This window comes from Microdochium trichocladiopsis (genome assembly GCF_020744255.1).
Source record: "Microdochium trichocladiopsis strain MPI-CAGE-CH-0230 chromosome Unknown B0I36scaffold_1, whole genome shotgun sequence".
NCBI lineage: Eukaryota > Fungi > Ascomycota > Sordariomycetes > Xylariales > Microdochiaceae > Microdochium > Microdochium trichocladiopsis.
Window position 1 is genome coordinate 4261020 of NW_025763544.1, and position 21880 is coordinate 4282899.

The following is a 21880-nucleotide window of genomic DNA, read 5'->3' on the forward strand; positions in this document are numbered from 1 at the left end:
GGGCAAATGAGCTCGAACTTCGGCCCGTGGCTTTTTTCACGTTCACGAGCTATGAGGCTGATGCTCGGCGGGTAAGTAATGATGATGGTGCAGATGGTTTGTTTGATTTCAATGTCTTGTACACCAGATCGAATCGAATCATCCCAAAGCGATTTGATCTGTCTCGCGGAATTACCAAAAACCAGACAGTGGCTTATGGCTTGTGTGCATTGAGCACACGACGCTCTGGTCTAGATGTTTTGATCAAGTCGCTTGCTGGCGGCCGAGGCGAGTAAAAGTGCGTCGCCGTGCGTCGCCAAGATCACCACCCTAGGTCATGGCACGAGCCAAAGGCTGCTGGGGAAACTGGCCCGTCTTTCCGCTCCGCCAAGGAGTCGACCATGTGCTGCAGAGACAGGAAGCTGTTGCCGAGGGCGAGGTCCATTGAGGCTAGCGGACGCAAATCTGGCAGCACGACAGCGGGGAACTAGAACAGCACTAGAAGGCACTTTTCCTGTCGGTCTGTACATGAAGGCCACGAGACAGGTGGAACCCGGGGTCCTTGGGCCGACCGAAACATTTTGCCTTTGCAGGTCCCGGGCATCATGCTGACGTCGGCACATTGATAAACTTGCCCCAGGAGGGATGTTGCTCTCCCGTACAGACTGCCACCGAGCAGTCTGCTCAATATCGTGACTACCTACCATGGAGCCCGTCTCTACATGTCGAACACCTCAGCTCGGAGTGGATGTAAGGAAAGTGAGGAAAGATCATGATGAGCTGTCGTCAGTGGGGTGCTGGCTAGCAAGCGAGGGTGTGTGTCGAGAATCTCTGCCTGGGGATGGTCGACTTGAAAGGCACGTTGGTGGTGGGAAGGAGGTGAGGTGGGCGTGGAGGAGGCAATAGCGGAGGGGTGCATGGAGTAGACGAGGCTGAAGTGGGGGATGCCACGCTGCAAGGGAGAAGCCGCCTTGGCAAGGGTTGGAAGGGTCCGCGGCAACGGTGGCTACCAATCAGAGGGGCGCCTGGGGCAGTGGGCGGGGCTGCTCATACGATTTGGGGCGCCAGCCTTGCAGATGGCCTGATCTGGCCGGCGCCGGCCCCTCGAGCCCTGCCTGGTCAGGCCACTTCGACTCCTCCCTCATGCGACTTTGCATCTGCGCTGGCCAGCCCTCCTCCTTGACCTCCCACTGCAGGCAACTGTGCGTGCCTGTGACACAGCGTCCATGGCACGAGCCAGGCGCAACGTTTGCCCGCGCGAGGACCAACGGAACTCGCAGCAATGGAAATCAATCATGATCACGGGTCTCGGATCGCTGCCACGGCCGCCCACGCCAACGGCTTCCGATGGCAGCACTGCTGCGCTCTGCATGCTCCTGTGCGCTCTCGCGCTGCGCAGTGCTGCAACCATGGGCCGATGCCACCGTCCCGCCGCGGGCCCTGGCCTCCGGGCGCTGCTCGTGCGTGCCCAGCATCCGTGACACTGCACACACACGCGAGACAGCACCGCTCCGCACCGCTGTTTCCTCGCCGTCCTTGACTGACCCGATCCGGGAACATCCTTTCCCCCCTCAACAACAGCAACAACTGTACCGCCAATTACCCCTAGGAAGCGACCCTCGTCCAGCGACTACGCTAACGTCCTGCCACCTGCTCCCGGCATAGCCTGCCTTCGTTGCCATTGATATTTACTCGGCCACTGTCCACCACCACCTCCGTCATCGACCTCCCACTCGACTCCCCATCTGCCATCATCAAACGATCTTCCATCTGCCCATCTCGCCCGCCACACCATCTGCCCACCCAAGGGCCTCTATAGCACAGCACCTACCCAGAGTCTCGCAGAGACAACAACCAGGACGCCCCTTGGACGACCTCCACCCCCCGCCATGGACCCAAGTGTCATGCAAGGCATTGACGCTTTCCAGCCTTCCGCCCACGACGCAGCTGCCAGCTCCCCCGACCAGCCTGCCGCCGCTGTCAAGCCCCAGCACCTTTCAAAGAAACGCAAGTGTGCCGAGCCCAAGCCGCCCTCGGCTCAAGACCTGTCTGCCCTCGATTGCTCCGATTACTGGCTCCGCTTTGACAGCGACACCGAGAGCATCACCTACCCCCAGGACAACGAAACCTCCTCCTCTTCCCAAGCCGCCGCGCAGTCGCGCAGGTAAGTCTGATACGAGATATCAAAGGTCTGGTCATTGGGTGATTACCCCCCACCCCGCGCCTGGTGCCGGCGCTCGAGCTGCCTTGCTGACCGAGTCCTCTCTACAGCTTCTTCAACGCCTTCACGCCCAACCTGCGCGGCGGTCTAGCCTACCCAGGCGACTTTGGCTTGAGCAGGCGCTCGCCATCCAACGACTTACTCGACGACAGTCCACTGGACAACGCTTTGTCAGAAGAGGAAGATATCTTTTCCGCCCTGGCACTGGACGAGGAACTCCGGAGGACAGAAGCTGCACCCATCCCCAACGACGTACCCCCACGGGAGACTTTGTACTCTACTCCGCTGAGCTGGGAGCCGCCGCAACCAGGTGTGCGCATGGAGAGCTACATCAACATGAATCCAGCCTTCAACAACCCCGAGCAGCGCCGTCTCCTCGCCATTGCCATGGGGACTGGCCAAGCCTTCTCACCCGACGGCACCAGGCCAGATGCGATCATGGATTTCAACTTCGACGACATCACACACAGCCCCGCGAGCACGAATGCACGACCACGGAGACCACAGCCTCCAACGAGAACCGACTCATCCGAGAAGCAGAAGATGAAGCCCAAGAGCAGCGAGAGAGCGGCCCATAACGACATTGAGCGCAAGTATCGGACCAACCTCAAGGATCGGATATCCGAGTTGCGTGATGCTGTACCCTCACTCAGGGCCATTCCAGAAGACCCAGATGACGACTCTGGGGCAGCTGCATCTCGCTCAACACCCAAAGTCAGCAAGGTGAGCCACGGCTCTTTCACTTCTTCATGACCAACTATTGTGACTAACAATATCACACAGGGTACGATCCTGACCAAGGCTACAGAGTACATTCATCAGCTCGAGCGCCGCAATCGATCCATGGAGAAGAAGCATGAAGAGCTCTGCCGGAGACTGCAAGCATTTGAGCAGCTGGTTGGTGCAACACCTTCGGGTCCAACTTGGCAACCCCAAGGCTACGGCACCGCCGTTTTCAACCCCAGAGCATTCCCATGAGCAACAAGGAGGCACGCATTTGGCAAGCCTATCAACCAACGATCACAAACCAATCAACCTTACCACATCCTCCCGAAACGAATCAGCCTACACATTCATCAAAACTTCGCACTCTCATGATTTATGACCACCATACTGCTTTGCATGAGGGAGCGAATCCGCCAAACCCAAGAATGGGCGCGGTCCTTCTAGATTGGCGTTCTGGTTTGTTTTTCGGCATGGGAAAGGGATATACCAATACAACACACCAATTTCAGCGGTCAAGATGACTTCTGAACCATGCTAGCACGCATGGCTCTATGCACAATTGCACAATTGCACGTGCACACATACACATACACACACACACACATACGGCGTTCACTGGGAGGTTTCAGAATTATCGATTGGGCAAAAAAAGAAAAGTCGACTCCAATTCACTCTCCACACATACTTACCTAATCGCACTCGTCAGGGACCACCGTGTACTGATCTGTTGGTTCGCCTGGCTTCTTACACTCCGTCTCCGCGCATTTCGTCGGCGTCGAGGAAATAGGTTCACCTCGATCCCCTGTATCATACCATAGTTTAAGCAGTCTCAAACAACGCCTCTCATAGGCTCGTCATATGACGTGAGGGTTTTCTTCGCCAGATCCTGGAATGATGTGCATGCTGGCGTAGGTCTCGCCGCACCTGAGGAGTGGCGGATATTTGTGTCCAAGGTGTCGGGTCAGAAATGTGAATTCTACAGCATCTCTAGCAATCATGCAAGTTCAAAGTGAGATAAAGGTGCCTCTTTGTGCCCTTGTTTCCTAAGAGTAGGATATATAGCTATTCTACAATCATGACAAGTTCCACATGTCATGTCCTACGCCATACCGCTTTCACGTTGGTTATTGCATCTAGTGTTGCTATATGACACTCGTGTCACCATGACGTGCCCTTCAACTTCGGAGTGCCTCGATGTCGTCGACCTCCTTGACAGCCTCCGTGGTAAGGATAAGAGGGTTCTCCTCACCAACGCAGACACTGTCTTCGATCCGGACCCCCAAGCCGCGGAATGCAGGCGGGAACCGGTCGTCGTCGGGGACGTAAATGCCTGGCTCGATAGTGACACAGTGACCCTCACGCAGCACCTCGCCCCTCGAATAGCCTGGGGTGTCATGTACGTCGAGACCAATGTAGTGCCCAACATGGTGCGGGAACAAAACGCTCATTTCATTGCCTTTGAGCTGGAAGCCCAGGGCCTGGAGCTGGTCCCGTAGGGCTGTGTCGGTAATGTGGTGGATCTTGTCGAGCGTCATGTTGGCGCTCGCGCGGCACAGAGACACCGATGCACGCTGTGCTTTGAGGACGGCGTTATATAGGTCCTTTTGCGCAGGAGAGAATTTGCCCGATGCTGGCCACGTTCGAGTGATGTCGGTGATATATGTGCCGTATTCGCCACCAGAGTCGACCAGGATGAACTCGTCATCATTGAGTATTCCGTTATTCAGAACGTAGTGGATGAGCAGTGCCTTTGGGCCTCCAGCAATGACGGGGATATAGGCATGACCGTCAAGGCCTCTGGTCTGGTACTGGTAGTCGAGGAATGCCGCAAGGTCTTTCTCATATTCCCAGTGCTGGCTCATGGCTGCGGTCAAGGCACGCCCCGACTCCTGTCCGGCATGGCGCATGTTGGCAATCTCGGCCGGCGACTTGATGGCTCGTAGAGCATTGACATGCTGTCTCAGGGCGGCAGTTGGAATATTGTCTGCAGCGGCGCGCACAACGTTCCCAAGTTTTGTCGGGACTCCAGACTTGGTCAACTCGGCATCGGTGTAGATCTTGGTAACTCCATTGAGCACATCAGGCAAGACAGCCTCGATCTTGGCGATATCGGCAACCTCGTCGGCATTCCACACGTCCCTAGCTGCGTCCAGTCCGCTCCAAGGGCCCGTCCATTGTTCAGCTTTTGGGTTTTTTGGCCGGCAGAAGAGGTGAAAGACGTAGTCGTCCGCGGCGGGCCCCTCTTTGCGCAGGACAGCGAGTGAGTCAGGCTCGGAGAATCCTGTGAGGTAAAGAAAATTCGATTCTTGGCGGAAGGCATGAAAAACGGCGCCAGAGCGGTAGGTTACGGCGGCGGATGGGAGAAGGACGGCCGAGTTTGACGGAAGGTTGCGGCACAGGGCAGCACGGCGTTCATGGTATTCCTGCGCAGAGATGCCGGGCGTCAGCTCGCCAGGGCGTAGAAGATGCGGATGTGTCTCATGGACAGGCTGACCGAAGAGGAGCTCTGAGGCTGAGACTGTCGCTCTTGAGGCGTAGGATCTAGGACAAGCCGATGTCGGTGGGTGAGGGAGGCGCCGTGGTCGAGCTGGCGAGGCTGAGCCGAACCAAAGGGCCTGCCGAAGGGGTGAAGAGGCTGAGAGGGCCGGCCTCAAGAGCCTCGCGGACAAGGACGGTGACATGGCAGCAGAGGGTAGAAGATCTTATCGTTGGCAGGCACGAGAGCTTGCCATGGTGGCCCGTGGAGGAGCAGGTCGCGAGGGTAGGTAGTGGTGACTGACGTACTTGCACGGAGCGAATTGTGCTAGCATCGGACGGAGATCGAGTGACAGGGGCAGCTGGAAGGTGGTCGATTTCAGCCGTCTGTGATTGGTCGCAGTTCCGTTACCCCAGTTTTAAGCTTCGCTCGTTTGAAAACCAGGACGGCTGATGTCGTCAAGCTCCTCCAGGGCTGGATCAAGAGCTGTCAGATGCTTCGATCATGCAGAGTCCTGCATGTTTCCATTGGCGAGCCGCTCCATACTTTCCGGATGCCAGGGCGCTGGGACACAAATACCAAAGAAAGCGCAGTGAGTCTCTGAAATATGGTTTTGCCGTGCCGCCATCACCGGCTCCGGACCAATCAAGCAGGCAAGCGAGCAGCCGTGCAAGATTTCAAGACAAGGTTGCCACGCGACGAGCCAGAGCAAAGGACCTCTTCGTGCAGACCACGGACAATGGCTCATTGCCTCGGGTCACACCATGAGTGCAGTGCGCGGCTGTCTGGTGATGTGGGCTCGGCAATTTCGAAGCCGCCTTTTGTCCCGCTAACAAAAACAAGCTGCCAGTTTGGGAAATGACGACAGACATGGGCCGTTGCCGTGCGTGAGGGCGGCTCTGCCCGTCGGCATGAGCACGCTGTGGCCTCCACAGTACATGCCATAGGAGTTGGTGCCTTCATGCCGTGCTGGACATGAGGAACCCGACCAATCCGTTGCACCTGAAGTGCTGGTCTTGACATCTGCGGCCAGACCCCAGCAGGGCATGAGCATCGTGGCGGTCCTGACATAGATGTGAGCTCATATGAGGGCGCTGCGCATACCGTGGCTGGCCTGAGCGTCGGTGTGGGCGGGGAGTGGGTGGTGCACTCTGATGCAAGGGAAGAGCGTGTTTTCAGTGGAGCTCGGCTGCGTTGCTGTGGCCCGTCGCGTCAAGTCGAGCCTGCTTACCTGAGCCTCGCCTGAGAGGCCCGGCCGGCCCCCGCAGACACGTTCTCGCACCAAAAGCTCTCCGGTCCCGTCTTCTGCCACTCACTCCAAGTCGTGTCTGCCACCGTTCCAGCTCATCGACCTCTTCCTCTCGACCAGACTGCTCGTCCCATTCCGCCTCTGTGCGCAGATCAGGCCTCACGAGATTCTCCCCCGTCTTTCACTGACTCTTTCCCGAACACTGAAGAGCTCCGCGGCCCCCACGGCGACCGCAACCGCGCCCATCTGCTCGCCGTTTGCCCAGGCCTCGACGCGGTCCCCCCCGACACGCTCGGCACGTGCTGCATCTGCTGCCATTGCGTGCACGAACGCCCGGCCCAGCCACCAGTGAGCACCCACAGTGCCCGCTCCACCACAAGCTCCATCGCAGCTCGCCCCACAGCATCAACATCAACAACATCAAAACACCAGCACTTCTTATCCTCCAACTGCTAGGCCGCTCTGTCTGCCGGAAGCCCGCCTATCTGCCTGCCTGGATCATGATACAATAGCGCTGGTCCTTGCCGCCCCCGATCCGTACATGGCAGCAGTAGCTCTTTCTCCCTCTCCTGTCCATCCATCCCTCTCCCGGCCGACTGCCGCCATGTCTGGCCGACGCGTGCTCCCCCTCCAGACAAACATCAACGCCGCCAACTCGCCTCTTCGGCCCTCGGCCGCTGCTGCTAGCCATGCCGCAGCGGCCGGGATGCCTCTCAAGCCTCGCCGCACCTTACCACAGCCTGTGGCCGCACACCGTGACCACAACCGCGACGCTCAAGACACTTACGCTGAGCAGCCTCCCGCAAAGAAGCAGATCGTAGAGAATGTGGCTCCCTCTCGACTTCTCAAATCACCCTCTCAACAATCCCGCGCCACCTCGAGAAGCCAGCCTGTATTCCAGCAACGCACGAATGCCACCACGTATCGCTCCAAGGTCGACCTTGAGCGAACACGCCCGCAGCATGCCTCCCAACAGCTTCACCAGCAGATTGCGGCAGCTACCAATGTTTCTGCCGTCGAGCAGAATAGCCGACAAGCTGATAAGAGCGTCGAAGACTTTCGTAACTGGCAAAAACATCATAGAGCCAAGTTTCCAAAAATGGTCTTCTTTTTTGATCACATTCCCACAGAAGCCCGTCACAAATTGGCCAAGCAGATAAGTCAGCTAGGCTCGGTAAGTTGTCACGAGACCTGCTCTTTTCCACAGCCCTACTCGCCTTGGTGGAAAGGTTGACTGACCCGATTGGAATGTCATCACAATAGCGCGAGGAAAAATTCTTCTCGATTGAGATCACCCATGTCATCACTACCCGGTCAATTCCCACGGATAAGGGCATTATTGCTAGAGACAGCAATGACGGTCTTGGGAACGTGGACAAAGACGACACGCACATGGACCAAGAACACGAACAACTACAGACGATCGATCCCAAAAAGCTGAGCAGACCTTCGGAGATACCAGTCAAGCGGAAGCTCTTCGACGCCGAACTACGCAGCCGCCAGATTCAGCCTCAAATCCAGCAAGATGTGTTGAGAGTGATGCCGAAGCGTAACACCGATATTCTGCTCCGAGCTCGAGAAATGGGCAAGAAGATATGGTCCTTGGACAAGTTGCAACGAATGCTGCCACTCCTCTTGGAACAAGATCCATATGTGAGCATGCAAATGACCTATGGTAGTCGCACGCAGGCACACGAGTCCCGTGCATCACAGGATCGAAATCTGCTGCAACTGCTCCACAATGAGCGCGTAAACGGGCCGTCTGACCGTGACCCTACAGTCGCTGCGCGGGAACTGCACTACTTCAAGGGTCCATATTTGTACATCTACGACATGGATGAGAAGCAGAAGCCGATCATGGTCAGGGAGTATGAGAAGGTGGCCGATAAGGCGGACGGGGACTGGCCGCAGTTTCGCACCGCAGCAGTTGGTCGATGCCCATTCGTCGAGGATTACGACCATCGGGAAGCCAGACATCACCGACCAAAGCCTGCCGCTGCCGCTGCTGCCTCTCGACCTGCTGTCGAGGTCAAGAAGCCTGTCATACAGCCTCCTGAAGTCCAGCCTTCCAAGCCTATCACAGGCAAGCGCACTTTGAGCGAAATGGAGCAAAGTCACAGTCGCAATTCGAGCGTCGCGTCGATCGAAGTCGCCCAGAGTCTGGCCAGCAAGAGGCCTGATTCGCGCGGCAATGCTTTCACAAGTCGTGCTGCAGCTGGACGACTCTTTGGTGGTGAGCCGGTAGCTTCTGGTCTGCAACCGTCCAACATCACGTCTGCCATCCGCTCGCAGATGATATCGTCAACTGCAGCCACTCCAGGCGTGATTACTGGGTTGAGCAAAGAAGTGCATGGCCTGCAACGACAGGTGCTCAAACGGAACAGCACAGCCACTTCTCAGGATTTCAGTTCGCGTCGTGCTGCAGAGGCCGCTCTGCGGGAGGAAACGGGCAACAAGCGCCCATCGACTCTGGCACGCACATCCAGCAAAAAGCTCGACCAGGTCGACGAAGCATTTATTGGCAAGGGTGACGACAGTGAAATCAGTCGAGCCATGGCTCAACCAGAGAAGCGCCCCTTGCCTAAGCCCAAAAAGCGTGAACTCAAGCCTGGCTACTGCGAAAATTGTGTGGAGAAGTACAATGATTTTGACGAGGTTAGTGTGGCACCATTTGCAACTGACAGGGAAGCTTCAGAAGACTAATCTGTTTCTCAACAGCATATCGTCAGCAGAAAGCACCGTAGATTCGCAGACGACGACCGCAACTGGGTGGAGCTTGACGAGTTGCTGGCTCAACTACAACGTGTTCCAAAGCACGTCCCATTCCAACCGCGCGCTGTCTCCTTCACAGATGATGATGAGCAGTGCTGAGTCGAGGGGAGTGCAAGATCAGGAACATTCTGCTTACGTCACGGGCTCAATCAACAGTTCAACCATTCCGGGCACAACCAACGACATTCACCCACCTCAATTATCGGCCTCCACCGAGCGAACGAAATTTGAGATCCATTCGACGACATCTGCAGTGCGATGATACCCTTCAACCTTGTTTATTGATATAACAAAAATACATTCTCGATTTCCATGATTACCCCTATGCATGCCCAGCGCAGTCGGCTGCATCTGAAGGGCGGCACATGGCATTGCAACGGAGTTCCTAGCATACAGCATGGCTTCATTTTCCAGCACTCCTTTACATCATTTTGCTATTTTTACCTTTGTTGCCTGGAAATCGTTGGTTGGGGGTTGGTTAGGCCCACCAAAGCAGGCTCTCTTGTATCAAGCATTAGTCGGACGCAAAGTCCTTTGAGATGCACAATCGGTATGGCGTGGTTGCGACGAGCAACAGAGCACGGCGGGCAAATGCGGACGTGGCGGCTATTTGGAACGCTCTGAGACGGGTGTGGTTACCTCATTTGATTCATCAGGCGCAATATGGCAAACAGTCAGGGCGTAACAGCTTCACATTGTGTGTTGCATGTGGGAGATTAGGTGCACAAGGATATGTCGACTTCGGTCATCGAAAGCACATTCACTCGAGAGGTCTCATACGCAAATGCAATAAACTTGTGTCTCCCTACAACTATCAAGCCGCGCCTTGCAAGGCCTTTTATGCTCCTTTTGTGAATGATCTGTTAATACCCCCCTTTTCAACCTACACTTGCAGTTGCCGAGCTGGGCACCCTCTCATAGACACCAAGTTAACGAGTGATCAACACACGAGGAACACACATTGTTTGCCCCATCGTAGCATGCAAAATTTCGTCACTGCCCTAAGTGCCAGCCAGAGTTCATCCTCTGTGGGCATTGTCTACTCAAACTTTCCAAGAACGCTTCATAATGCTTTACAATTACACTCTCGATCACATACGACCATAGGATCAAGAAAATTGAGGGTCCCGTCCGCTCCCCTGTACACAAGCTTGATACCGCCGGATCAGTAGTTGGGTCGGTGACGACCAGCGAATCCCCGGTGTTGTATGTTTTTGCTACTTCCAATTTTCTTTTTACCGACTTGATATTATGTTTGTGAGCCGTGTCGTTTGTTTAGGGTAACACTTGCTTGACTTGTCTGTTGGCAAAGAAGCAGATTCAACATGGAAAACGATGAATATTGAGGGTTGGTCGAGCAAATCGACGCGCTTTTTCCTTCGTTGGGGGGGGTGGGGTTGAGGGCTGCCTTTGTGCCAAGTTCCGTGCACCAACTTTCCATCTTGCAAGCTGAAGACTGAATATGTGGTGGACCACGGCCCAGCGGTTGTCGACTCGACCTTGGCAACTGGAGTTCGCTCGTAGTTGTCAAGGGAAGCCCCCATGAAAGACGAAACGGATAGGTTGCGGTGGATGCCTCTCATCTCGTGCCGGGTAAGTCACTCTGAGCGTGGCTCAACATAAGCTGGAGAATGGCTGCTCGTCACCTGCGAACGAATTCCCGGCCGACCTGGGATTTGTACATCTCGTAGCCTGATGAGCCCATGGAAGATCGCGGGGCAGTTGATGTTTCTATGTTGCGTTGTGAGAAAACTAACCCGTCGTGCAGAGTTCGGACCCAGCTGGACCAGGGGAGCGGGGCTGGAGGTGGAGCCCGAAGTCTGGGTCGCGGAACCGGATCGCGCCGTTGTCAGGCCCAAGATAGTTAAAATACATCCCCTGGACAATAGCATTCAATCATTCTTGACGAGTGAATGAGCTTCTGGTACAAGCAGGACATGGAAAATAAATGTAGTGTCTCCTTTATAAGCACGGACATCGCTGTCCCGGCTGCACTTTGCCGCATCTGTGCAAAATGTCTTGGGACTCAGCAAAGATCAGGCCCTGGATGTGGCTGGTTCCATCTACACCATCCGATGTTCCATATGGGTTCCAGCACGCGTATTTCGTGCACGCAGCCGCATCTTGTCGAGGATGTCTGCCCTGGCGCCTCGCAGCTCATGGACATGGCCTCGAATTCCGACGATGTCGAACCGATGGTGTGTGGCATCCCCGGCGTCCGCTGCAGAGACGACGGAACTTTTGTTCCGCCCGGCTTTAGTGAACAATGCTGGCGACAGGGGTCACTGGTTGAGCTGTTGTCCATTTGTTGCTTGGGACTGACTGTTGCAAGGGATACGTCCAGGGCTAGTCAGCCATGGAGGACGGTCTATCTACGTCATTCTGAGGTAAGTAGCAAGGCCTGTGCGTTGAGAAGAGGCAGAAGTCAGGGTCCAAGTGGGGCGATCTCGAGAAGTGCTGAGCGTCGCTGCGATCACGACACTGATCACTTGCAACATACTTCGCAGGCGACAGCTTCGTGGAATGGAGGAGGACCAGGGCCTCGGGCCACCCGCCCATGTGCCTTGTGACGGCTGCCGATCGCTCTTAAGAACTTTGCCATCCCGCTTTGCGATTACCGCCGTCCCAGATTCCCATGGCGAGCTGCTCCACGCCCCACGACTCGGTCCAGCCCTGGCATTTTGGCCATCGTCCTCTACCTAGGTAGCTGTTCAGAACCAGCCTCGTGCTCCTGTCCATGCTCCCGCTGGCCGGGTAGTTCCTCGACTCTCCACGATTCCAGATCCGACGGCCGATGATGCCTCTGCTTGCACAACTTCCCTTTGAGCTTCGCCATCTCATCATTGCTCGCATCGCCACCGACAACCAGCACCAGCGTCACGTGCTCCCAGCCCTCGCATCTGTGTCCGCCGAGTGGCAGACTGCCATAGAGGCCTTCACCTTTGCCCGCATCCATCTCATCCCAGAACGCCTCGATACCTTTGCCAGCATAGTTGTTGGCAGCCGTCGTGCTCGGCTCAGAGTCCTGTCCCTCCATGTCCCTCTCGACCCGTATCCGTCTCGCCTCAACGACGACAAGGAACTGCCAGATGCACGCAAGCACACGTCTGCCACCGTCATCAAGCCACTTGAGCGTCTTTTCGACATTCTCCACGATTGGCCTCAGCCCCCACCTCTTCATCGAGTATGCTTGCTGCTCTCGGTCGACTCCGTGAGCGATACGGCCAGAGATGAGAAATGGGATCACACGGGCTTGACGCACCGAGCTCGCAGTAGCCCGCTCAAGCTCGAACGGGTGCCCATGACCCTGCAGCCCAACAGTTTAATCCACAGCATCAGATGTACGGGGCGCCACTTGCAGCCAACGTCTCTCCTTGCCATAGGGTCCCGGTGCACCGTCCTAGACACATTGGATGTCGAGCTCAATCACGACTCGTCTAGTGACAGAGACGAGAAACAAAGAGCTGGTCAGTGAGGCTAAACCCCCTCCCCCGAGAAGCAAAACCCAGTATTTTGATGATTTGCTAACAACTGCTCTTCCTTCTGCAGTCTTTGCTGGCAGCCTTGAGCTGCAAACGCCCCGCATACGACATCTTCACCTTCGTCGCCCAAAGGCCCTTCCAGGATCCAACATTGCTCCGCGGCGGCAGCCCTGGTCGGCTTTCTACTCTGGGTTGAGGCGCTTTAGTCAGCAGTGCGAGTCGCTTGTGTTTGATGATTGCGTATATGCTCTCGAGTTCTTCGCTCCCTTTCTGCGAGAAACGGCTGCCTCGGATCAGGACATACCCCATTGGGCCGGCCTCAGAGCCTTGCACGCCCGCAATTCGTACATGCTGCGAAAACCATATCTCCGCGTCAAGCACCGGTCCCACGCCCTCACGGCGGTACACAAGCTCTTCCTGGCCCTGGGTCAAGCTGTCAAGCACATGCCGAGTTTGGAAAAAGCTCGCTTGTCCCTATGCATCTTGTCCAACGTGGGAATGGAGTGGATTACACTAACATACATGTACGCCGCCGGCGTTGCCAAATTGGCGATCAAGGGGATCACGCCCAGCAAGATTGCCACTGATGCGTGGGGCAAATCTGTCGTCATGTCTCGTGGTTGCATTCTGGACATCACGATAGATCCTAGGGATGCGGGCATGTCCTGAAACAGCAAGCACATGAATGACCGACACATTCCAATTGAGGCTGGGCTTCTCACATCTAGACATGCCTGCACGGTGATGGGTACCCCGTATCACGACGCCAAATGATTCGGAGAGACTACAGAATTACACGAGGCACACATCTCTTTTTATCGGGCTTCCCCTTTCCGTATCGCCGCGATCAAGGGTTTCCCGATACGGTGGAGACTCTTATGGCTTTTGGAGTCAACATCACGAGAGCACTCGTACTCTATGGGTTTCACAAGGCGCCTCGACTCCCATGCGGCTGAGGCGGTGCAGAAACAATGCGGACAGCAGATACGAGATGAAGGCAGTGGTCGCACTGCTCTATGCTCTTGTTCTGTACCACATTGCTTCTCTGGGGTGGGGGACGACAGCACGCAGGACCCCAGGCACACCAGAACACACATCCGTTTTGCTACAGAAGCCAGTTACACGATATGGGATAACTGCAAACTTGGTTGGGAACTCACATAGAATGTGAGCGGTCCTTGTCTCACGTGTACGAAAATCTCAAAAGCAATACCGGCATCGGCATAGAGGAGATAAACTGTTTTCGATTGTCATGCTTGACTTGATAGCAAAGCAGCTGATTTGTACATCGGCGCACGAAAGCTCTAGCATCCAGCCGTTGATGGCTTCTTCATCTGTCCTGTCCGGCTGCATCCATTGTTGTTCCACACACGTAACTCCTGGGTAATGAACAGGTTTCCTGCTCCTAGACAAGGCCCCTGTTGGTTGATCGTACGATACATGTATGTGCCTGAGCTGGAACATCCTTGGCGTCTTCTCGAACATTGTGTGCCACGTAACACAGCGAACTGGTATACAGGAGCCCGCATTTGCAGGTGTCAATGGTGAGACAAACCAACCCGAGGAGGAATCTCTGAACGGGACCTCGTCCATGTGCAGAGACTCATTCGACAAGAACGACCCCCTCGAGTCCTGACGCATGTCGCAAGCACTCTACCCGGCTTGTAGACATTTCACTGTGCCTGTTGGCCGGCGCCCACAAACCGCAGATAGACACCCTTCCAGCATCTCGCATCATCGAGGTGCGGTTTCGCGCTGCAGTGTTCATCCTGAGCCCTTGTCATTTTGACGTCTACCAGATGCAGTATGTGTCGGTGTGTCCTGCACCTTTTCAGCACTGCTCTACAACCCTACGGTGATTAGAATGTGAAGACTCTAGCTCCCAGCTTCAACCATGTGCCGATGCAGCCTGGACATGACTGCCTCTAAGTAGTGCAGTCATGTTCATGCCTCACACCACGCTCTCGTTACAGGTAGCACGTGCATCTTGTTCCAAAATGCATGTTGGGCATGCTGTGATTGTGAACATCTGCATGAGCTCGGACTTTCTTTTTCGTCGGTTTTCCGGCCTATCAGGCAACAACGGTACTTTCTATGACCTCTCGATGTTTCCCTGCACCACATCATATATGGCTGAAGGCGACCTGACGCAATTCAATTTCCATCCACCCTTTTCCTTCTCGCGGGTCGTCGCAAATATTGCTTTTAAGATCATTTACCCAGAGCGTGATCTGTTGACCCCACGCGCCTCCACCGCAAAATGTTGTTTGATACAGCACATATCCTCGGCATTCTCTTGATTATCCTCAACCAAACTTCTGCTCGAGAGTGCGATACTCCACTTGCACCAGAACAATATGTCGGTACTCCTTTCGATCATGCCCTGCCGCGGTCGGCTTCTTCAGAGGTCACGTTCTTCAAAATCAAGGATCCAACGGGCGAATTCCTCTGCGACTCAGAAGACGCGAGAGCAGATCTGAGCCTGCTCAATTACATGTCGCTCAACAAGGACGGCGAACGCCCTGACCCCAAGAAGCTCATGCGCGCCGTCATCGCTGTCCACGGCTGGAACCGAGATCCCTGGAATTACCATGCAGCGCTGCTGCTGGCGTTGGCGAAAGCAGAGGCTCAAGACCCGGCCAAAAGCCTTGGCACAGTGGCCGTCATAGCGCCATATTTCCCGAATGGGGACGACAAAGGCATCGGCTACCCATGGGACGAAGACGGAGAGAGTGTTGCCGATAGAGCATACTCGCCGGCACTGGTCTGGTGGGCGTCGGCGTGGTCGGCAGGAGCAGTAAACAACTACCCGCCGGAGACAAAGACTGTCTCTTCCTTTGCCGTCTTGGACCAGATTGTGCAGTACTTTGGCAACCTGGAGCGGTTTCCGAATATGAGACAGATCATCGTCGCTGGTCATTCGCTCGGCGGCCAGACAGTCCAGCGATATGTGGCGGTCGGCAAGACCAGGCAGGAGCTTGGCGTCACAGTCCCCGTAGACTACTGGATCGGCGACCCAAACTCATTCGTCTGGCTTAACGAGACCCGGCCCTTTCCTGTTGATGCCTGCTCCGACTTCGACAACTATCGAGAAGGGTTCACGGGCTATGAAGCTTATGGCGCCGAGCACACGGGACAGCCGATGAACTACAATCTCGAACTCGTCAGCCAGGGCAGCGAAGCCATCATCAAGAACTTTCAGGACAAGCCGGTCCACTGGGCGCGGGCGACGCGCGACCTCGGCGACCACCCTGATGACGGGTGCGGGCCTTACACGCAGGGCAAGGATCGCAACGAGCGCTTCTTTGCGTTCATCCGGCAGTTCCCTCCGAGCTGTACGTCGCAGTCTGCAGAGGCCTGTGACACTGTAGATTTCGTGGATGCGTCGCACGATGCACCTGCGCTGTTTGCTGACGAGTCTGGCTTGGCAAGGCTGTTTCATGACAACTTCTACGGAAGGGGGCAGTATGCTCCTGATTATGGTCACCCGAGGCAGATGGGTTTCGATGACCCGCGCCCAGATGGTGGAAGACTAGGTGAGCCTCTGTTGGGGGCCGACGAGGGGGTCTATGCTGGACAGATGAAACATCGGGGGTGCTGGTCTGATGTTGATCGAGCTCAGACGGAGCGCACTCTGAGCGAGCTTGTGTATGATGGACCAGAAAATACCCGGGCATTCTGTACTGCAACTTGTGCTGAGAGCTGGTTCAAGATTGCTGCGGTAAGCGGAAGTCGTTGCTATTGCGGAAATCAGCTTGACCGGCAGGCGGTCGAAGTTCCGCCGTCTTCGTGCACGACAAAGTGTCCTGGGGATGCGGCCCAGGTTTGCGGAGGAGATACCCGACTGAATGTGTTCGGCCAGGACGCCTTTGTGTAGGCATCAGAGTTGTGCATGTATGGAGCGTGAAATATACATCCGTGGGTGAAAGCGAGCACAAGCTACAAAGGCATAGTGGCCGACAACCCGCAGGACAAATAGGTCAAGGAGGGTCCGTGACGTAGCAAGTAGAATCTTGTATAAATAATGAGGACGATTTCATGCAGACACGATCTCGGGTAGAGAATAATCTACCACCACCTTTTCGGTATCTCTGGTAACATTTCCGTATAAGCGTACAACCCGCCTCCGGACGAGCCATAATAAAATGTTCCCTGTCTCTCGTAGACTGGCTGGCCTGTGCCGGCGTCTGTTCGTACGCTCAGATCTGCCGTCGAGTCGGTCGACCGTATCCTGCGCACGTCAGGGGGCCGCTCATTCCAGGCGACCGAAGTTGCCTCGGCGAGGGGCATCTCGTCATCGCCGAGTGAGATCTGGTGCTCGAGCTCAATTACCCGCTTCCCAGTGGCGTAGTGCGCAGCAGTCTCCCAGAGGTTTTCCCTCGCTACGCTAAGGGTCCGCAGCAACGAGAGGGCGCGGAGCCGCGTCGCGAGGCAGCGGCACTTGAGCACGATGAAGTAGAGACCTGGCGTATAGCCCATCTCAAAGGTGAATCTGGGCCGCTCTGTTGTTGCGCCGTCGGAATCCCTGCTGTGGCTGCTGCTGCTGCTGCTGCTGTCGTCAGTGTCACTGGCGTCACTGTCTTCTCGCCCCATGGTGAGAAGCTCAATCTTGGTTGCTTCGTCAACGAGCTCTCGAAAGACGTGGATATACTGGTCGTACATCATCTCGTCGTCCTTGAAGGTCGTCTCAACCCATACACGGGCGCTGCCAGCCATGAAGCGCATGTGGGCGCTAGTTCTGGCGTTTGTCCTTGGACTGGCAGGATTCCCGCGCATCGCCGCGAAGCTGGCATGCCACTGCTTGAGGCGCCGCATGAGATCGAGCTGCTCGTCGAGGATTGCCTGGGGGATAGGTAGGGAGGCATAGTTTGGCGTGTTGGGGCGGTTGATCATGCCGTAGCGCAGGAGATGGATGGCGCGGTTTATGATGCCGTCGAGGTGGAGCTGGGCGTCACTCAGGTCGGCAAAGGAGAACGGGATAGGGTCGTCGAGCTCGGTCATACGGGGGAAGTCTGGCTGGCCGAAGAAAAAGGGCATGATGTTGATGCGGCGGAATATGGGGGACAGGTACCGGCGGGCCCAGGGATATGTCTTCTCGACATGAGAAAGGATGAGGGTGCCATGTCGGCAATGGGCGCTGGCGGCGGGCTTGTTGCCCTGGAGGACCTCGATACAGGTGAAGAGGATGCAGACGAGGAGGGCGAGGGGCTCGTTGCGCATGGCGCGTAGCTTGCGGATAGCGGCATTGTAGTGGTGGAGGGCGAAAGGGTTGTCGGCGAGCTGGGGCCGGGTGGTGGTGAGGGCGGTGGGCTGGTCATGGAGAGCGCTGATGGCGACGAGGGAGTGGCGGACAGCAGGCTCAAAGTGTGAGAACTGCATGACTAGGTGCGTCCAGAAGTACGGGTCGAGGTGGCCGGCCAGCACGGGGCTCAAGTCCTCGGTGAAGCGCTGGATGGCCCGGAGCTCGGCCGCATCGTCGACGCCCTGGAACGCCGTCCGGGGCCGGTACCACAGCGTCCCGGTCGGCGGCGGGCTCGCCTCGGCGTACCCGTCGCATTTGCGCCCCGTGCTGGTGCACCGCTGGCAGCTCGGCTTGCCTTCATCGCACTTGATCTTGCGGACCCTGCTTCGGGGCAGTGGCGAGGCGGGAATCAGCCTTTGTCTCTTTGGCCAGGCCAAGGCTTGTGGGTGGTCGGGAGAGGGACAAAGACTCACTTGCAGGTCAGGCACCCGGTCCGGACCTTGCGGGACCCCTTCCGAGCCATTGGGCGGCGGTCTGCCGGATACTCGCGAGACGGAGCGAGGTGAAGCCCGCTAATGAGGTTGGCGTCGACTTACTCCGACAGGCTGTTCCGGTACAACACAGTCGAGCACGGCTTGGCTGCTAAGCTGCTGGTGTAGTCGGGCAGACTGGATGATGTCTCCAGGGAAAACCGAGGTTGGCGCATCGACATGCCAGCCCGAGGGTGCCGGGACAAGATGTATGGACACAGACATGGTGATGGAACCATGGAGCCAAAGTGCCATGCATGCCCTCGGTGCCTGCCAGGGCCGTCCAGGGAAGCCTCGCAGGCCATGTGTGGCTGTGGGGGAGGCGGGACGACCGGATAAGGCTGAACCTCCAAATATGCACTGGTGCGCCACCCATGCACCATGTCAGCATCCACCCGCACCATGCAGCACTCTGGGGCGCATCAATGTACACGTAGGGGAGGATCAGGCTCTCTTGGCCAGGCCAGGCCAATCACCACATGCTGGATTGGCACAAACCAAGGACCTAGTCGAACTTGATGAGGTTCCCATGGCCCACTACCACTCATTATCCTCCTCTGCTATTGATCAGGACCTCACACGCTGTCGTCCATTCTCTCTGTGCTGACACGCGGCTATTTATAAGCCAGGACCATCCCCAGCTGCAAAGATCTACGCAGTAATAGACACTCGGCCCAATCGCATCTTCGCCCCCCTGTCCAGGCACCCAGCAAAACCTTAACAGTCCTGGTCGTTTGCCACAGACCCTCGCGAGCTCGCTGCGTCAACTCAAGGGCGCAGCCCGGCAGGCAACCAATACGGAGCAGGGCCGCGTTGTACTCCGCAGTTCTCATCCCCTGGCCCCTTCGCGGTTAAAGCCCACACAACCGCCTGGGCATCATCAGACTGATGGGCTTGTAGCGAGATCAATCCATACCTAGGCAATGAAGGCGGGCCGTAATGTCAGTTGCAGGCTATGCAGAAGAGCCGAGCGGTGCAATACATCGCACCTGTTTCACAGACCACTCTGGACTGTAGCAGACACACGTATCATGGAGTGGCAATGCGCTTCATACTTCGCCATGTCGGGACGGTCAGTACCAGGTTGACGTTGCCGGCCTCCGACATTCTAGCAGATCAATGTGATGTTTCATGCCGGTGGGAAATGCAACTCTTGCTCCCAAGCCGCATCTCCAGCAAGGGGGTGTTGACCAGTTCTGAACAGGCTGGCGACCCCTCTAGTCATTCGATGCAAGCTCCAAGTCTATAATTATCTCTTCAAAGTGCAGAACTTCGGGGAGAAGTCCCTATTTGCCGCCCGTGTGTTTCTAGGGCGGAATACCTTTGAGGCCACATTTCGAATGCACACTAATGATGAAGGGCCTTAGTGGGCAAAGGCGTCGGTCGTGGTTTCAAGAAGTTTCCAGAGACCGGCGTCATTGGACATGCCAGTGCTGCTAGGTACAGCCCCAGCCGCTTGATATGACCCGGTGGTCCTGAAACGCGCACGACATTTACCAGCGCCTGATAGCCCGCAATGCCGAATTTCAGACCATTGCTGATACAAGGATTCACCGGCAAGCGGGCTGTCTCAGCCACAAACAAGCCTGCACCCTCGCGGGCGCTCACGCGTCGAGTTGACCCAAAGCAAAGTCTGAAAAGGGGGCGGTTGGCCGTTTTCTGTTTTATGCGTATGAGAAGGTAATACAAATTCCCGATAAAGCAGACCTTCGAGTGAAATCATGCACCAGGAGGGTCATAAACGTATCTCACATCAACCTCATCAGGAGTCCACCCCTGGCTATGATGAACTGGGCCTTCCTATAAGGGACGCAGAAATTCACCATTGGGACTGTAGTCTCCACGGAATATGACCTGGACTTTTTCCCCTGCACCTTTATGATCGACTCAATTTTCATGCCTAGCTTGAAGGCTTGAAGTCAACCTAGATCTGCGAGACCGGCTCCGGAGTGAGCACAACCGGGAAGTAGTTTTGGATGATCATGCTCTGACCTGTACGACAAGCTTTATCAGCACACGAGCCTTATATGATTGTAAGTCGGAGTCACCACAACTTACCATCATACCAGGAGATTGCCCAGCCACCAATCTTGGGAATGGCGACCCAGCATCCTCCGTTGTAATCCTCCATGATGTTGTCCCCTGCTACCGAGAAGGAGTAGGCATCAATGTCCTGGCTGGTTGTGTCGCGCACGCGATCGATCTGGACAAGGGGCCGAAGACCAGAAGTGCCATTGAGAGCAAGGACTTGGTCGCCAGGACCGCCGGATGGGAAGATGTGCATGACGATCTGCTGCTCGAGCTCGCTGGGGGTGATGTAGACCTGAACTGGAACTGATGCGGCATCTTGCAGACCCACTGCATCGTCGCTGACAGTGAGAAGTCTGCCTGCGAGCTCAGGGTTGCGGCTTATGACAGGCAGTCAGTACGTGAATCCAAGCGTTTACAGCAGGTTGTTGCATGGAGTCCTTGACGAACCTGTTGACACGAATGTTGACGAGATCATTGCCCTCCTTCATCTCTGTCGGCCGAGCCAAACCACCGGTGGCCAGAGCCATGAGATTGGCGATGAGGATACAGAGCTGCATGGTGCTAGATGGATGACGATCTTGAGTCGTCGGGACGCCCTGTAGTCTGTGATGTGCAGAGTCGAGGACTGTGGCACAATTGTTCTGGCTGTACGTGTGGAAGGGCTTTTCAAGCTCTCTCCCAGGGTTGATTGGGAAAATCCTGATCAGGCAGTATTGTGGTGGTCACCGTGGTGATGAGAGCTTTGGCGCCGCCTACCAGAGCTATTTGGCGACTGGCCGCGGGGACTTTGAGGCCTGATGCGGACTTCCGCCCAACATGTATATCTGGATCATTCTGAACGTATTCATCTTTCAGCATCATAGAGATTCATCACGTTCTTCGACACAGATCACAAGACGCGATGACATCTGGATTGCGAGGAAGGCATGGCACGATTGGTAGGACGGTATGATGTGGCACGGGATTCAACACCTTCGAGGAGTTGCATCAGGGTTGGATCCACGAAAGCCGCGCGCGGTCATGGTAGATGGCAGCTTCAGACATGAAGCGATCTCGAGCCAGCATTTGCGTGATGCTGCGTGGCTTGGCCCAGGTGCGAAAGGAGGGCGATGGCAGGCGGCAGGTGTGCTTGCACAAACAAGTGGGTCGTGTGTGAGGCTGGGTGGCTGCAT

At 56.1% G+C, this 21880-nt stretch overlaps 10 protein-coding genes across 10 annotated transcripts; 6 read left to right on the plus strand and 4 right to left on the minus strand.

The window, feature by feature from the left end:
• Nucleotides 1-1180: 1180 nt before the first annotated feature.
• B0I36DRAFT_17321 (uncharacterized protein) lies at nt 1181-1756 on the plus strand. Its single transcript, XM_046148747.1, has one exon. It carries the CDS (start codon nt 1327-1329, stop codon nt 1642-1644), a length of 318 nt encoding a protein of 105 aa, XP_046019013.1. The 5' UTR covers nt 1181-1326; the 3' UTR covers nt 1645-1756.
• On the plus strand, nt 1757-3328 carry B0I36DRAFT_17329 (uncharacterized protein). Its single transcript, XM_046148748.1, has 3 exons — nt 1757-2143; nt 2251-2923; nt 2984-3328. Exons 1-3 carry the CDS (start codon nt 1869-1871, stop codon nt 3176-3178), a joined length of 1143 nt encoding a protein of 380 aa, XP_046019014.1. The 5' UTR covers nt 1757-1868; the 3' UTR covers nt 3179-3328.
• A 603-nt stretch (nt 3329-3931) lies between these two features.
• On the minus strand, nt 3932-5755 carry B0I36DRAFT_311839 (peptidase M24, structural domain-containing protein). Its single transcript, XM_046152420.1, has one exon. It carries the CDS (start codon nt 5605-5607, stop codon nt 4102-4104), a length of 1506 nt encoding a protein of 501 aa, XP_046019015.1. The 5' UTR covers nt 5608-5755; the 3' UTR covers nt 3932-4101.
• A 1500-nt stretch (nt 5756-7255) lies between these two features.
• Nucleotides 7256-9522, plus strand: B0I36DRAFT_344616 (Dfp1/Him1, central region-domain-containing protein; the record flags this gene model as incomplete). Its single annotated transcript, XM_046156281.1, has 3 exons — nt 7256-7825; nt 7915-9306; nt 9370-9522. The coding sequence occupies 3 exons, from the start codon at nt 7256-7258 to the stop codon at nt 9520-9522; spliced, it is 2115 nt and encodes a 704-aa protein (XP_046019016.1).
• A 136-nt stretch (nt 9523-9658) lies between these two features.
• Nucleotides 9659-10626, plus strand: B0I36DRAFT_17411 (uncharacterized protein). Its single transcript, XM_046148749.1, has one exon. The coding sequence runs from the start codon at nt 9963-9965 to the stop codon at nt 10593-10595; it is 633 nt and encodes a 210-aa protein (XP_046019017.1). The 5' UTR covers nt 9659-9962; the 3' UTR covers nt 10596-10626.
• On the minus strand, nt 10516-11588 carry B0I36DRAFT_311842 (uncharacterized protein). Its single transcript, XM_046152421.1, has 2 exons — nt 11192-11588; nt 10516-11016 (listed from the first exon to the last, which is right to left on the minus strand). The coding sequence occupies exons 1-2, from the start codon at nt 11296-11298 to the stop codon at nt 10659-10661; spliced, it is 465 nt and encodes a 154-aa protein (XP_046019018.1). The 5' UTR covers nt 11299-11588; the 3' UTR covers nt 10516-10658.
• A 401-nt stretch (nt 11589-11989) lies between these two features.
• B0I36DRAFT_17434 (uncharacterized protein) lies at nt 11990-13162 on the plus strand. The gene is made up of 2 exons (XM_046148750.1): nt 11990-12894; nt 12973-13162. Exons 1-2 carry the CDS (start codon nt 12218-12220, stop codon nt 12989-12991), a joined length of 696 nt encoding a protein of 231 aa, XP_046019019.1. The 5' UTR covers nt 11990-12217; the 3' UTR covers nt 12992-13162.
• A 2003-nt stretch (nt 13163-15165) lies between these two features.
• B0I36DRAFT_344618 (uncharacterized protein) lies at nt 15166-16782 on the plus strand (the record flags this gene model as incomplete). The annotated part of the gene is made up of 1 exon (XM_046156282.1): nt 15166-16782. The coding sequence occupies one exon, from the start codon at nt 15166-15168 to the stop codon at nt 16780-16782; it is 1617 nt and encodes a 538-aa protein (XP_046019020.1).
• A 110-nt stretch (nt 16783-16892) lies between these two features.
• On the minus strand, nt 16893-18903 carry B0I36DRAFT_311845 (uncharacterized protein). The gene is made up of 2 exons (XM_046152422.1): nt 18621-18903; nt 16893-18528 (listed from the first exon to the last, which is right to left on the minus strand). The coding sequence occupies exons 1-2, from the start codon at nt 18668-18670 to the stop codon at nt 16974-16976; spliced, it is 1605 nt and encodes a 534-aa protein (XP_046019021.1). The 5' UTR covers nt 18671-18903; the 3' UTR covers nt 16893-16973.
• Nucleotides 18904-20542: 1639 nt separating this feature from the next.
• Nucleotides 20543-21460, minus strand: B0I36DRAFT_17453 (uncharacterized protein). Its single transcript, XM_046148751.1, has 3 exons — nt 21156-21460; nt 20736-21085; nt 20543-20669 (listed from the first exon to the last, which is right to left on the minus strand). Exons 1-3 carry the CDS (start codon nt 21263-21265, stop codon nt 20602-20604), a joined length of 528 nt encoding a protein of 175 aa, XP_046019022.1. The 5' UTR covers nt 21266-21460; the 3' UTR covers nt 20543-20601.
• Between the last annotated feature and the right edge of the window lie 420 nt (nt 21461-21880).